This window comes from Rhinatrema bivittatum, chromosome 1, assembly GCF_901001135.1.
Source record: "Rhinatrema bivittatum chromosome 1, aRhiBiv1.1, whole genome shotgun sequence".
In the NCBI taxonomy this organism is placed as follows: domain Eukaryota; kingdom Metazoa; phylum Chordata; class Amphibia; order Gymnophiona; family Rhinatrematidae; genus Rhinatrema; species Rhinatrema bivittatum.
In genome coordinates this window covers 832,000,640-832,016,082 of record NC_042615.1, presented here as the reverse complement: position 1 = coordinate 832,016,082, position 15,443 = coordinate 832,000,640, and the positions used below count along the sequence as shown (strand labels likewise).

The window sequence follows — 15,443 nt, the reverse complement described above, 5'->3', positions numbered from 1 at the left end:
ACCAGGGGTAAATTTGGTCAGAAGAATCTGATCAATTTCTTAGATTAGGTGACCAGAGAGAGTTGGATAATGGGAGAGCGCTAGGCGGATTTCAGCAAGGCCTTTGACATGGGTTCACTCAGAAGACTTATAAATAAATTGTGCGCCCTTGGGATGGATCCTAGAGACTGACTGGGTTAGAAACTGGCTGAGAGGGAGGTAACAAAGGGTAGAGGTAAACTGAGCTCTCTCTGAAGAGGGGGTTACTAGTGGTGTGCCTCAGGGATCGGTCCTTTTCAATATTTTTGTGACTGACATAAGGGAGGGGATTGTCAGGAAAGGTTTGTCTTTTTAATAGTAATACCAAAATCTCTAACAGGGTGGAAAACATGAGGAGGGATCTACCGAAGCTTGAGGAATGGTCTAGTGTCTGGCAGCTAAGATTTAATGCTAAAAAACGCAGAGTAATGCATTTATGATGTAAAAACCCAAGGGAAAGTTACAGCATTGAAGGTGAAATTCTTCTGAGCACACAGGAAGAGCGGGATTTGGGGTCTGATGATCTTAATGTGGCCAAACAGGTAGATAAAAACAGTAAAGCCAAAAAGATGCTGGCTGCATAGGGAGAGGACTGGTCAGCAGAAAAAGGGGGGGGGGGGGGGGGGTGATATTGCCCCTGTATAAGTCCCTGGTGAGACCTCACTGGGAATACTGAGTACAGTTCTGGAGACCCCACCTTCACAAGGATAGAAACAGGATGGAGTCGCTCCAGAGGGAGGCTGATAAAATGGTCAGTGGTCTTCATCCTAAAGCACATGGGGATAGAGTTAAAGATCTAAACATGCACACCCGGGAGGAAAGGTGAGATGGGGAGATATGATAGAGACATTCAGATATCTCACAGGTTTGCATGCACAGGAGGTGAGAGCCTCTTTCAATGAAAGGAGGCTCTGGAACAAGGGGTCATGAGATGAGGGTGAAAGGGGGTAGACTCAGGAGTAATCTTAGTAAATAAATAGAGGTGGTGGAGACAAAAACAGTATCTGAATTCAAGAAAGCATGGAATAAATACAGGGGATCTCTAAGGAATTGCTGGAAATTATAAAGCTAAATTAAATTGGGCAGATGAACAGACTGGATGGGCCATATGGTCTTTTTCTGCCCTCATGTTTCTTGAACAGGATAACCTCCCAGGATACCCGGGGAGCAGTAAGCCTAACAAACTTGCAGTGCCATTGATTAGGTCCCAGATCTATTTATAATAGAGATGTGTTTCGGCTGAACCTTTTGGTTCGGCCTTCGTTATTGGCCCACTGCGGGAAATTTCGTTGAAATTGTCTAATTTGTTCCCAGACGAATGCACATCTCTAATTTTTAATACTCTGTGACCAGACTGGTCTCTTCAGACGCTGCTCACAGAGAACTAACTGAAGTTGTTAGAATCCTCTCATCTTGGCTGGGAGTACACACAGATCACATTTATGCTGAGATCCTGCTGCAGCGTACAGCCCTTTACTGAAGTGCCCCAGGCACTGTTGATACAGCAAGATTTATTTAGCTAGCATTTACTGTTTAAAATATTATTAATTTACCTGTTATAGGGTCCTGATTTACTAAGGTATTTCTCCTATTCTGTGTCTACGGGAAAAATGCTTAGTAAGTGAGGCCCATAGTTTGAAAACCGTTTTTTTTTCCATTCACTGTTGCTGCTTTTTGTTAATAAATTCTTCAGTTTCTTAGCTCTGTGCTGGACTGATTTATGATCCCAGTATTTGTGTGTTTGATCAGTAGGTACATTGTTAGGAACTATGTGACTAGTCTCAGCAGCCCTAGAAACAACCAGGGGTTGTTGTGGGTGGAGTACTTGCCCAGAAGCAAGTGAGAATCCTGTTGGCAGGTGAAGAGTTGCTAGTTTAGGGGCATGTGTGCAGATGCAGGCAGGCCTGAGTAGTGCTTGGTAGGACCTGCTGAGCATCCACAGGGTTAACCCTGAGAGGCAGCACAAGGTGTTATATGACAGACACCACCTGCAAAATTTCTCCTCATCTTCTTCCAGTGTACTCCAACATCTTGGGTAGATGAGCACACAAGATCCTCCCTTCGTTTCCTCCAGCACCCACTTTTCCCATACCTAACTATAAGAGTATGTAATAAGCACTGACAGACCCAGAGTATTAATCTGGGACAAAGGTAGTCCCACTCTCACTACCAAACTCCCCTGATGCATGGACAGGCCCTGAGTATTATCCTGGGACGGGAGGAAGCGCTCTCACTGCCCGACTCCTTCAATGCACTGACAGACCCTGAGGGTCCTAAATTCAACAGCATTCAGCCAGATAACTTGTATATTACCCAACTAAATGCCAACTTTTGAATATTTCCAGTTATATGGCTAAAATATAGCCAGATAATGAGTTACCCAGCTAAAATTTAGTCAGATAAAATAGGAGAATTCCAAATGGAATTAACTTAGCCAGATAAGTTACCTGGCTACCTCCAATATTCAGAGCTAACTAGACAACTTATCAGGCTAACTCTGGCCATGCTGCAGACCAGTTCTGAAGTTAAGCCATATAAACTTATCTGGTTAACTTTAAGATAGGCGGGTAAATTCAATAGTGTGGCTGCACTTCTGAACAGGAAAATTGGTTCTTACCTGCTAATTTTTGTTCCTGAAGTACCACGGATTAGTCCAGATGAGTGGGTTTGTGCATCCCTACCAGCAGATGGAGGCAGAGAACAAAACTCTGAGGCCCTGCTACATAGCAGAGTGCCACCTGCAGTCCCTCAGTATTGACCTGTCCCCAAGGCAAGATGTCTACCTTAAACCCCAACAAACCTTGAGCGAACAGAGACTTAAGCTGAAGCCCCTGCAAACTAGGCCCCTTGATTTAACATAAAACCTATACCAAACTATGTACACTTCTCAATACTCTGAGAATATCAGATGCCAGCAGAGTCAGCTCAGTTATCTCCAGAAGCAAGGAAGTCTTGACAGATGGGGACAGCTTGGGTACAGGTCAATACTGAGGGACTGCAGGTGGCACTCTCGGTTATGTAGCAGTGCCTCAAAGTTTTGTTCTCTGCCGCCTCCTGCTGGTAGGGATGCATAAACCCAATCGTCTGGACTGATACAGGGCACCAACAGGAAATCCAGCTTCCTGGCCTGACAGAAGCTAAAAATGAACCCCTGAGTATTATCCTGGGGTCAGGGAAACTCAGTACCCAACTCCCTCAATGCACTGAGACCCTAAGGGGTAGCTTTCTCATTGTTTGAATCCCTCAATGCAGTGAGGGGCCAGAGTCTTATACTCTGGGGTGGGGGAAGCTCTCTCATTGCTCGACTCTCCCACTAATTACCAGGATCTCCGATGTCATGGGGGATGACATTCTTAGTCTTCACGGAGGATACGTTCCCGTTCATCAGGTAGGTCCTCTGCTCTCGGTCTTGTTTCAGCGCTGAAGCAGCTAGAGAGCGAGCAAGAGAGAAGAGTTAGGAATCTGCAGCAGAGCCAGGAGGGAGGAGTCACGATACAGACATAGTAATAAGGACTGGGCAGACACAGATTGTCAGGGGTGCGGCGCAGTGAAATAGCGGGGGCATTTGCATCCCTTACCTGCCTTTAGTTATGAAGGTACCTGAAGACGTTCTGGGGATGGTTTCTGTTACCAGATTATTTCTTTCCACCTTTCATTATTTTCAGGGCCTTGCTCTTTGATTCTGCCACACTAGACATCTTTTCTTTTGAATATTTGTATCGTACATGTGCCAGTAACTTCTGTAAACTCCCTCTGAATATCTTCCCTGTCTCAGCAGCATCTTTTTCAATGGTTCCCGCATCCTCGTTGGCTTTTGTTTTTCAGGCATGGTTCAGCTTCGCCGTGCCTGCTGCACTGCGGGAACGAATCTGCTTGGTTCTGTGCAGTCAGTGTGCTCTCTTTCAGCTCGTATTTAATGGAACACACAGGTCCCCTTCCTTCACAAAAGTCTGATTTTCTTCTCGCCTTGCAAAATCTGTTCCAAAAATGCCCGACCCATAGATCCTTTACTGGTTAATAAAAACCAGATCCAGAACCTCAAACCCAAAGACCTCTTCCCAACCAAATGAGAAACTAGGTTTAAAGATTCCTCTTAGTTCCTTTATACAGGGCATTGCCATGCTTGATGTTTGTGTAACTCAATCTGAGACACTGGTTGAAATATCGCAATGCATAACCCTCAGACTCCTGCTCTACAAACTATGATAGGATTGGTATCATCCAGTTCATCTAGTTATTGGATCACCTTCACTGGGGTTTTCACAAGTGACATCTGTTGCCTGATATTATCTGGATGTTGAAGACTTCTGAAAGATATTTTGTTGAGTTTACTGTAATTCCCTGAAGCAGCTCTTTAAGCGAAATATGTTGGGACTTTGGACCTTAGTGGGGACTCTTCTTTTGCGAGATTATCTATTAGGAATCCATGTAGGTATCCATGTGTTTTTTGTTGTTTGTGTTTGTTTGGTCAGTGTGTGGTTTTATGTATTTTAATATCAGACTTCTTATAATTTTTATATACTAACATTAAAATTCATACTTTTTGTTGTATTGTACCTCAACCTTTTCTTTTGTTTTAGATTTTACAGTGTTGTAAGGAGGAAGTCTGACACAACCTTAGGCCGGAATTTAGCATACATGTGTAGAACCATCCTATTGTGAAAAAACGTCTTAAGTGTAAGGTGAATAAGTCACTAGAGCCTGGAATTCACAGACTCTGTACACTGAAGTGATCACCAAAAAATATGATCTTTCAGGTTAGATGCTTTGGCTCATCCTGTAGGTGGCACCTTGAGGTATAAGGCAGTGTCAGTCAAAAACTTCTGTCTCCATCTGCTGGAGGGGAGGCAAAACCCAAGAGCCTGGACTGATCCAGGTATGTTCAGGCAAATATGATCTTTCAGGTCAGGTGCTTCGGCTCACAGGAATTCATCAGCTGGGCCATCACCACCCAGAGGTCCCATGACACAGCGAGAGGCCCAATGGAAGGCTTCAATGAAGCAAGTCCTGTGCGAGTCAGACAACTAAAGGCTGCATAGAGATGGGTCTACCTTCCACACAGTGCTGGTATTGTAATCCCAAAAGAGGTACAGAGAGTTCACATAGTCCAGTTTCCACAATTGTATTTATTATTGATCACACACAATGGGTCCCCCAACACGGACCCATGTTTCGCCGGGGCTGCATCGGGAGGGACAATTCAAAGTTTAACATTTCTACAATGGACTACGTCAGAAGAAGGCAAGACAGACCGACATATTATATTGCACAGAGTTTCTTTTACATATCATGAAGAATCTCACAAGAAAGTTACAGGGAGCGCGTATCCTATTATACACAGTGTACATTTAAAGAGCACTGAAAGGCGCCAAAAGCGGATGTGAACCAATCAGATAAGCCATACAGAGTTAACCAATCAAAGAAGAGTACGTCAAAAAAACAGGTTAGGTGAAATATGTCCATTCCAGTTCTTTGTTTAATCAGTGAGGTGAAACAGTATTTAACAGATAGATCCATTGCTGCTCTTTACGGACCAAATACTCAGAAAAATTACCCCCTGGATTAGGGGGGGTTATAACTTCTAAAACAAAAAAGAAGAGGTCAGAAACATTATGTGAGCACTGAATCCAATGCTCAACCAGGGCAGCATTTTCCCGTTTATGGTTTAAATTTGAACGGTGCTCCACAATCCTGGTTTTAATCTTTCTGATCGTCTTACCCACATGAAGTTTTTTTACAAGGACATTGAATGATGTAAATAACTCCTTCTGAGTTACAATTGGACACTGATCTTAAAATATATCTTTTACCAGATTGAGAGTTGTCAAAATAGGACATAGATCTTGTATGAGGGCACACGGAACAATTACCACACGGCTGATGTACACCTAACATCTGATCTTGCATGTGCATAGAAGAAAAATCAGACCGTGTCAATAGGTCACAAAGATTACCACCCCGCCGGTATGTAAAGCGCAATGAACCCTGTAAGAGAGCCTCAAGAGAAAGCGAATTCCAATGACTCAATGGAGAGAAAGGTAAAATACAATTAAAAGTAGTATCAGTATTTACAGACTGGGGCAAAGAAAGCAAATCTCTATTAACATTAAGAGCTCACTTAAAGGTGAGTTTTAAACCCCCCCCTCCGTTGAAACCTCGATGTCATCTCCTTAGCTTTCACAATGTGGTCCGCCTTAGATGACCAGAGCCGTCGTAGACGCAGGACCTGACCGGTAGGTATGTTCTCTTTAAGGATCCTAGGGTGACAGCTATCAAAACTTAATAAAGCGTTCCCGTCTGTTTCTTTTCTAAAGATAGTTGTGATAACAGTCAGTTTATCATGTGAGATCAATATATCCAAAAAGGGAATCTGCACAGCGTGAATACTGAAGATTGGTGTTACAATGGTTTAGCCAGTCAAAAAACAAAGAATTGTATATCTGTGCCCAACCAAATAAGAAATATATGTCATCAATAAACCTTAATACCCAAACACATGAGGACTACCACACTTATCATTTAAGCTCAACACCTTTCAAAAATCAAGGGCTATTGCTGCCTTGAAAATGGTTGCAGCCCTGTAAGGGCAAGAGCCTAAACGATTGAGCACAAATATTCTGATACCAATTCCCTGGGTTTTGAAAGGTGTTAAGCTTAAATGATACGTGTGGTAGTCCTCATGTGTTTGAGTATGGAGTATAGATATACAGTGTGAGGAAAATAGCTCTACAAATAGAATTATTGGTTTCCATTTGTGAAAGATCAATAAACTAGGAATGTGAATCGTGTGATCGATCGTCTTAACGATCGATTTTGGCTGGGGGGGGGGAAATCTGATCGTCGGTTTTTTTGGTTAAAAAATCGTTTTATCGGGGGAGGGCGGGAAAACCGGCACACCAAAACAACCCTAAAACCCACCCCGACCCTTTAAAACAAATTCCCCACCCTTCCGAACCCCCCCAAAATGTTTTAAATTACCTGGGGTCCAGTGGGGGGGTCCCAGCGCGATCTCCCGCTCTCGGGCCATGGCTGCATTAATAGAAATGGTGCCGGTGGCCCTTTGCCCTTACCATGTGACAGGGCAAAGGTAGTGCCGGTGCCATTTTTAATATTGGCAATACGGCCCGCGTGCAGGAGGTCGCTCCCGGACCCCCGCTGGACTTTTGGCAAGTCTTGTGGGGGTCAGGAGGCCCCCCCAAGCTGGCCAAAAGTCCCTGGGGGTCCAGCGGGGGTCCAGGGGCAATCTCCTGCACTCGTGACGTCGGGTGCCAGGAACCAAAATAGCGCCGGCGCTACCTTTGCCCTGTCACATGATAAGGGCAAAGGGCCACCGGCGCCATTTCTCTTAACGCAGCCGTGGCCAGAGAGCGGGAGATCGTGCCGGGACCTCCCCCCACTGGACCCCAGGTAATTTAAAACATTTTGGGGGGGGGGTTCGGGAGGGTGGGGGATTTATTTTAAAGGGTCGGGGTGGGTTTTAGGGTTGTTTTGGTGTGCCGGTTTTCCTGCTCTCCCCCCTCCCCCGATTTATGATTTTTTGACGATTTAAAATATATCTGACTATTGTTTTAAATCGTCAAAAAACGATTCACATCCCTACAATAAACCTTAACCACATATATAAAAAACATGACCACTCAGAGGTGTAAATAAAAGTCTCTTCGAATTTGGCCACATAAAGGCACGCTAAAGGTACCCTAAAAAAGTTTTAAAAACCTAGGCCCTCTCAAACCCAATACCACCAGACTCCCAAGGAATTCCCCATGACGCCATGAAGGTCATCTCATTAAACAATCTTGATAACTTGAATGGGCATGATAAAAACAAAAAATAGATACCAACCTTCATCTTTGCAAAAAGCACTTCAAAAGATATAAAAGTTAAAAAAAAAAGCAACAAAAAAACCCAAAAAAAAAGACTGCATCTCCAAACAACTATCACTATCCATAATCATCCTGGTAAAAACTCTGAACCAGTACAAAAACTCTCCAAGCCTCTCCCTCCTATGTCCCTCTGTCTAACTTCAGGATAGTCTCTCCCTAGGAATTGGAGATCTTCAAGAGAATCAGCGCATTAGACCCTATCTACACCAGACTCTTCTGTAACCTGAAGACCTAGCCCTCTGGCTACCCAATATAATAAATGTCAGCTTAACCCAAGGATCCCTATCTTGCTCACAAAAAAAAACCTATCCTAAAGAAGCCTGGCTCTGATCGAAAAATAATAGACACTATCATCCAGTCTCTACTCGTCCCTTCCTGTCCAAGATAGTGGAAAAACTGGTTTATCTCCAGCTCCTAGATGAATACATCCTCTACACCACCAGATAAAAGCCATGGTAAGAAATATTTCATGTTGGCAATCACCAACAGTATCCACCACCTTCATGCAGACCAATGTGACAATACCCTCTTTTGTTCTTCTAGAACTTTCGGCTGCCTTGGACACTGATCATCAAATCCTGGCCCAATGCTTAAGGGTCACTGGTATCTAAGGTACAGCCTTAAAATGGCTTGAATCCTTCCTATCTAAAAGAACCCAATCTGTTGCATGGGCCAACAACCCATCCAAACCCAGAGATCTCACCTGTGGCGTGCCTCAGGGCTTGGTCCTCTCCCCAATTATTTTCAATATACCTGTCCTATCATATCCAATCTCATCCAATCTTTTAACATTGAAAGCCACCTATTTAGTGATGACATCCAACTGTGCATCAAAATGGGACCCAACCAAACTGCATCCATTGCAAATCTCATTGATTATCTTAGAGAAATAGCCAATTGCGAAGGTAGTAAAAGCTTCTTTTATGTACCTGTGCCAGATGCGTCAACTGTGGAGTTACCTTGATAAAGAATATCACTATTGTAATCCATGCAGGATTACTGCATCTCCCTGGGCATCCGCAGCGCGCCGGGTGTCCAAACTGCAGGCGTTATCGTGCCGGGAACCTTTCCTGCGGATTTCTGATTCAGGGGTGTCATTGCAAACGGTCCCATCTTTTCTCCCAAAGGTGGTGTCTTCCTTTCACTTGAATCAGTCGATAGTCCTTCTATTATTCGAAAGTGTAAATAACTGATTCACATCTACTCGTTCAAGACCCCTCATGATCTTAAACATCTCTATCATATCCCCCTTCAGCCGTCTCTTCTCCAAGCTGAACAGCCCTAACCTCTTCAGCCTTTCCTCATAGGGGAGCTGTTCCATCCCCTTTATCATTTTGGTTGCCCTTTTCTGTACCTTCTCCATCGCAACTATATCTTTTTTGAGATGCGGCGACCAGAATTGTACACAGTATTCAAGGTGCAGTCGCAGCATGGAGCGATATAGAGGCATTATGTTTTTCCGTTTTATTCACCATTCCCTTCCTAATAATTCCTAACATTCTGTTTGCTTTTTTGACTGCTGCAACACACTGAGCCGATGATTTTAAAGTATTATCCACTATGATGCCTAGATTTTTCCTGGGTGGTAGCTCCTAATATGGAACCTAACCGTGTAACTACAGCAAGGGTTATTTTTCCCTATATGCAACACCTTGCACTTGTCCACATTAAATTTCATCTGACATTTGGATGCCCAATCTTCCAGTCTTGCAAGGTCCTCCTGTAATGTATCACAAGCTGCTTGTGATTTAACTACTCTGAATAATTTTGTATCATCCGCAAATTGTATTTTTCCTAGTTCACTAAGTTATCTGTTACATGTAAGGGCCCCGCCCATAAGTTTTTGTTTATTGTGAACCGATGCGATGTGCGAACGGATATCGGCATAAAAGAGATGTTAAATAAATAAATAAATTTGATAACCTCACTCGTCGTGTTCCTTTCCAGATCATTTATATATATATATTGAAAAGCACCGGTCCAAGTACAGATCCCTGTGGCACTCCATTGTTTACCCTTTTCCACTGAGAAAATTGACCATTTAATCTCTGTTTCCTGTCTTTTAACCAGTTTGTAATCCACGAAAGGACATCGCCTCCTATTCCATGACTTTTTAGTTTTCGAACAAGCCTCTCATGAGGGTCGCCTTTTGAAAATCCAAATACACTACATCTACCGGTTCACCTTTATCCACATGTTTATTAACCCCTTTAATAAAATGAAGCAGATTTATGAGGCAAGACTTCCCTTGGGTAATCCATGTTGACTGTGTTCCATTAAACCATGTCTTTCTATATGCTCTATGATTTTGATCTTGAGAATCGTACTGCAGAATGATCACCCCACACTGAATCAGGGGCCCTGAGATAAAAGATGGGAGACGGTGGGATTCCTTACCCACATCGTACTGCAGAATGATCACCCTCACAGTGAATCAGGGGCCCTGAGATAAGAGAAGGGAACTGGAGGTATTCCTTACCTATGTCGTACTGCAGGCTTATCTCCAGCTCTGGCCACAGCATGAGCAGAGCAAAGGAAGCATAGAAGTGTACATCATACGTATTGTACATGCGATACTCCTGTCCTGAGAGAGAGAAAACAAATGTTTCTTCTCTATACACAACAGCCCCCTCCCCCTCCAAGACAATCCACCATCCGCTGGCCCTTCATTTCCCACCCACATCCACTCATCTCATGTACAAGGTTCCTCCTCCATCACCTCCCAGAGAACCACACCATATGCACTCCCATGCCCGCTCTTCAATCCTATTATCTGATCTTTCCCTCTTCTCCCCAGACACACTCTCCACTCTCATTCCCTCCATCTTATCACTTACCATACCCGTCACCTGCACTCCTCTCCCTCCTATTCCTATGCTCCCCGCCCTTTCTAGCCACACTCCCTTCCCTCCTGTTTCTTGAGTCTCTCCTTATGCTTTCTGTACCCTAACCCACCATTTGCCCTCTCCCCTCTAATTCTGAGCTGTTTGGGGTAACTGCAGCTGAATTTGAAAAGTTTGTAAGTAAATAAATAAAATAAGTAATTATTTTACCTTCTAAGTAGGCAAAGCGACCATACTCCTTCAAAACTCGGGAAAACTCGGGAAGCTCGCTGCTGTCCTGGTCCATAAGGTCGGCATTCCTAATACTGCTCTCCACCTCCACCCAGACGGTCCCACCGTCAGCCACATAATACAACTCGTTAAAGAGAGCCGACTTGTACCAGGGTGGAAAGTCCCTGTGCAGAGAGAGAAACTCAGTTACTCAGAGAGAAAGACAAAAGAAGCACAGAGGCAAAGCAGCCACAGAAGAATTGTAAAAGGCACATGAAACAGGGACTTTCTACTCCAATCCAAACAGGGGCCTTCTTTTCCTCCACTTCTATCTCTGGACCTTCATCTATTAGAGCCTAGCGAGGAGGGGCCCCATAAAAAAATTATTCCTTACCTGCTAATTTTCGTTCCTGTAGTACCACGGATCAGTCCAGACCATGGGTTATATCACCATTCCAGCAGATGGAGACAGAAGAAAAAAAACCAACAAAAAAAAAAACCAACTTATGAGGCGCTCGGAATTACCCATGAGCACCCTCTGCGTCCCATCAGTATTAAGAATGTCAAAGCAGAACAAAAAACTCAGAACTGATGAATGGATCAAGCAAAAAACTCCCAACCAAATAGGGAACTATATACAAGTTGCCTTTAAGGCATATAGTGTCTGTAGCTCAAAAACTTGCAAATGCAAATATCGAAGTCTTCAAGAAAAATCTTGCAACCTCAATATACCACCAAAGAACAGGCTAACTGTGCTGAGGAAAAGCAAGATATTGGACAGAAATGTGCTATCAAAAAGTGTGGATGGGCACCTGGACTGATCCGTGATACTACAGGAATGAAAATTAGCAGGTAAGGAATAATTGTATTTTCTCTGTACGTACACGGATCAGTCCAGACAGTGGGATGTACCAAAGCTTCCCTACATAGGGTGGGCCCTCGATAGCCCTGCTCGAATGACCTGGTCTCCAAACGAACCAAACCCCAGAGGTCTTAGATTAAGACGATAATGGTGCGCAAAGGTATGTAGTGACTTCCATGTAGCCGCTCTGCAAATTTCTTGAGGACATACCAACTGACTTTCCGCCCAAGAAGTCGCCTGAGAAAGGAGAGAATGCGCTTTAATATCATCCGGAGGGGGCTTACCTTAACCGATATACGAGGCAACAATGGCTTCCTTCAACCAGCAAGCAATAGTCTTTGAGGCCTGTTGACCTTTCTTGGGGCCATTCCAGAGAACAAACAGATGGTCCAAAGGACGGAAATCGTTAGTGACATCGAGCCGCCGCAGTTCCCTGCAGTCCTCCTCTTGGAAGGCTGGAAGCTCCACCGACTGAGGTGAAAAGAGGATACCACCTTCAGGAGGAAAGATGGCACTGTGGTCAGGGTTACACCCGAATCCGTGAAGTGCAGATAGGGTTCCCTACAAGACAAAGCTTGCAGTTCTGATATTATGCGAGCTGAAGAAATGGACACGAGAAACAGTCTACAGAGTTAAATCCTTGAGCGTAGAATGCTTCAGCGGCTCAAAAGGTGGACCACCCAAAGCCTGTAGTACCAAATTCAAACTCCACGAAGGACACAGGGCACGGACTGGAGGTCTCAGGTGTTTGACACTTTTCAAAAAGCAGACAATGTCCGCATGTGATGCTAGAGGTGTTCCATCCAAACACCCAATGAGCGAACCAAGGGCTGCTACCTGAACCCGAAGAGTATTATAAGCCAAACCCTTGCCGAGCACGCTCTGCAGGAAAGAGAGAATCTAAGCCACAGACACACAAAGAGCAATTCCCCGAGACACACCAGGAATCAAAAACCTTCCATATTCGTACATAAGAAATGGAGGTGGAAGTCTTCCTGGCCTGCAAAAGCGTGGATATGACTTCCTCTGGATAGCCTCTTTCTCTCAGCCTTCTCCTCTCAAAAGCCAGGCCGCAAGACAGAAGCGATCTGCCTGGTCGAAAAATACGGGACCCTGACGAAGGAGTCGAGGAAGATGTCCCAGACGAAGTGGACCATCCACCGCCAGATTCACCAGATATGCAAACCACGGCCTTCTTGGCCACTCTGGCGCCACAAGAATCACTGCTCTGCGGTGAACTTCTATTCTTCGAAGAACCTTTCCCACCAGAGGCCATGGGGAAACATGTACAGCAGAACGTCGTGAGGCCAGGGCAGTACCAGAGCATCCACCCCTTCCGCCCCATGTTCCAGTCTGCGACTGAAAAAGCAGGGTGCCTTCGCAGTCCTTAGAGTGGCCATCAAGTTGAAGTGGGGGGACCCCCACCTCCCGACCAGAAGTGACATTGCTTCTCCGGATAGCTCCCACTCTCCAGGACCCAACATCTGCCGGCTTAAGAAATCCGCTTGAACATTGTCTACTCCCGCTATGTGAGAAGCCGCCAGACGCATGAGATGACGCTCCGCCCATATCACGAGCTTGTCCGTCTCCCGAGAGGCATGTCAACTCTTCGTTCTCCCTTGCCAATTGATGTATGCCACCGTGGTAGCATTGTCTGAGAGGATCCGCACAGACATACCACATACCAAAGGAAGAAATTGTTTCAGGGCGAGACGGACTGCTCTGGTCTCTAGGCGATTGATTGGCCACTTCGCCTGCCCTGATGACCAGTGGCCCTGTGCCACCTGAGTTTGACACACCAACCCCACCCAGCCGGAGAGACATCTGTGGTGATGACTATCCACTGTGGGATTTCCAAGTCTACACCGCTGAGCAAATGATCCAAACTGAGCCACCAGCCCAGGCTGTTCTTGGCCTGCTCCGGAAGGGGTAAGAGCTTGGAACTCCTGAGACACCGGCTTCCAGCGAGAGAGAAATGCCCTCTGCAAAGGTCGCATATGCGCAAAAGCCCAGGGTACCAAATCTATGGTGGAGGTCATGGAGCCCAGTACTTGGAGATAATCCCACACCATGGGAAGTGTCAGACTCTGGAAACGTTGAATCTGAGAAATGAGATTGAACGCCCGGTCTTGATGCAAGAAAACCTTGCCCACACTGGTGCTGAAAAGAGCTGCCATGAAATTCAGTGTTTGCGACAGCGTAAGACTACTCTTGGCAAAATTGACCACCCATCCGAGAGAGTTCAGGAGATGCAACACCTTGTCGATCGACTGCTTGCAAAGATCCCGGGACTTAGCCCAAATGAGCCAGTCGTCCAGGTAGGGAAGAACTAAGACACCCTCCTTCCGCAGAGCCGCTGCCACCACTACCATTACCTTGGTAAAGGTGCGGGGAGTGGTTGCCAGACCGAAGGGCAGGGCCTGAAACTGATAATGCTGACCCAGAAACTTGAACCGGAGAAAAACGCTGATGAGCCTTGTGGATGGGAATATGGGAATATGGAGATAAGCCTCCGTGAGGTCTAAGGATGCTAGTAATTCCCCGCTGCAGACCGCTACTATTACTGAATGTAGAGTTTCCATCCGAAAATGCGGAACCTTTAGGGCCCGATTTACAGTCTTGAGATCCAAGATGGGTCTGAAGGCATTGTCCTTTTTGGGAACCACTCAGTAGACTGAATAGTGGCCTGCACCTTGCTCCTTCGGCGGCACTGGGAGAATGGCTTCAAGGTCGAGTAGGCTGTTGAGCGTCTGACGCACTATTAGCTGTTTCCGCAATGGTCTGCAGGGGGAGAATAGGAACCTGTCTCTTAAGGGCCGAGCAAACTCAAAAACATAACCATGCTTTAGAATATCCAGGACCCACTGATCTGACATGATTTTGACCCACTCCTCGTAAAGCAGGGAGAGTCGTCCCCCTACTCTGGGCGGCAAGGATTGGGCCGGCGACCCTTCATTGGGTTGACTTAGAAGAGGATCCTTGTGGCAAGCCCCCTCGAGGGGATCTGCGGACACGAAAGGAATGAGACCAAGATTGAGACCTGGTGGACGGAGGACATTGAGAAACAGGTCTTGTTTGCGAAAAACGCCGTTGTCCTCTGAAACTGGCCCTAGAGGAATTGAATGTCTGAAAATTTCTCGGACAGTCTTCTGGAAGCTTGTGTACTTTATTCTCCCCAAGAGATTTGATAATTTGCTCCAAATCTTCTCCTAACAACAATTTACCCTTAAAAGGGAGAGAGCCCAGCTGCACCTTGGAAGAAGAGTCTGTTGATCAGTTGCAGAGCCAAAGGAGACGTCTGGCCGAGACTGCCAACACCATCGACCTGGCCAGGACCCTCAAGAGATCATAAAGCGCATATGCCGAATAAGCAATCACCACCTCCAGGCGTTCTGCTTGCTGTGCTTCACCAAGCGGCAACTCCTGCTCTTTGCATTAGAGAGCTGCAAACCACTGCTCTGACACATAATGCTGACACCTGAAAAAATCCTCTTGAGGCATACTTCCAGTTTTCAATCCTGCAGGTCGCGCAAAGCTGTCCCCCTCCTGTCACTGGGATGGTGGTCCTCTTAGTGACCGCCGACACAGACGCGTCAACTTTTGGAACTTTAAGAAGTTCTAAGAAAT

General features: G+C 45.5%; 1 protein-coding gene across 1 annotated transcript in view; it reads right to left on the bottom strand.

The window, feature by feature from the left end:
• The window catches only part of GBA2 (glucosylceramidase beta 2), a 123,941-nt gene that overhangs the window by 39,731 nt on the left and 68,767 nt on the right, over positions 1 to 15,443 (bottom strand). The window contains exons 9-11 of the mRNA XM_029583204.1: positions 10,955 to 11,139; positions 10,381 to 10,485; positions 3,340 to 3,447 (exon numbers count right to left, since the gene is read on the bottom strand). Of these exons, the coding sequence (XP_029439064.1) occupies positions 3,340 to 3,447; positions 10,381 to 10,485; positions 10,955 to 11,139 (398 nt within the window). The remainder of the gene's footprint in view (positions 1 to 3,339; positions 3,448 to 10,380; positions 10,486 to 10,954; positions 11,140 to 15,443) is intronic.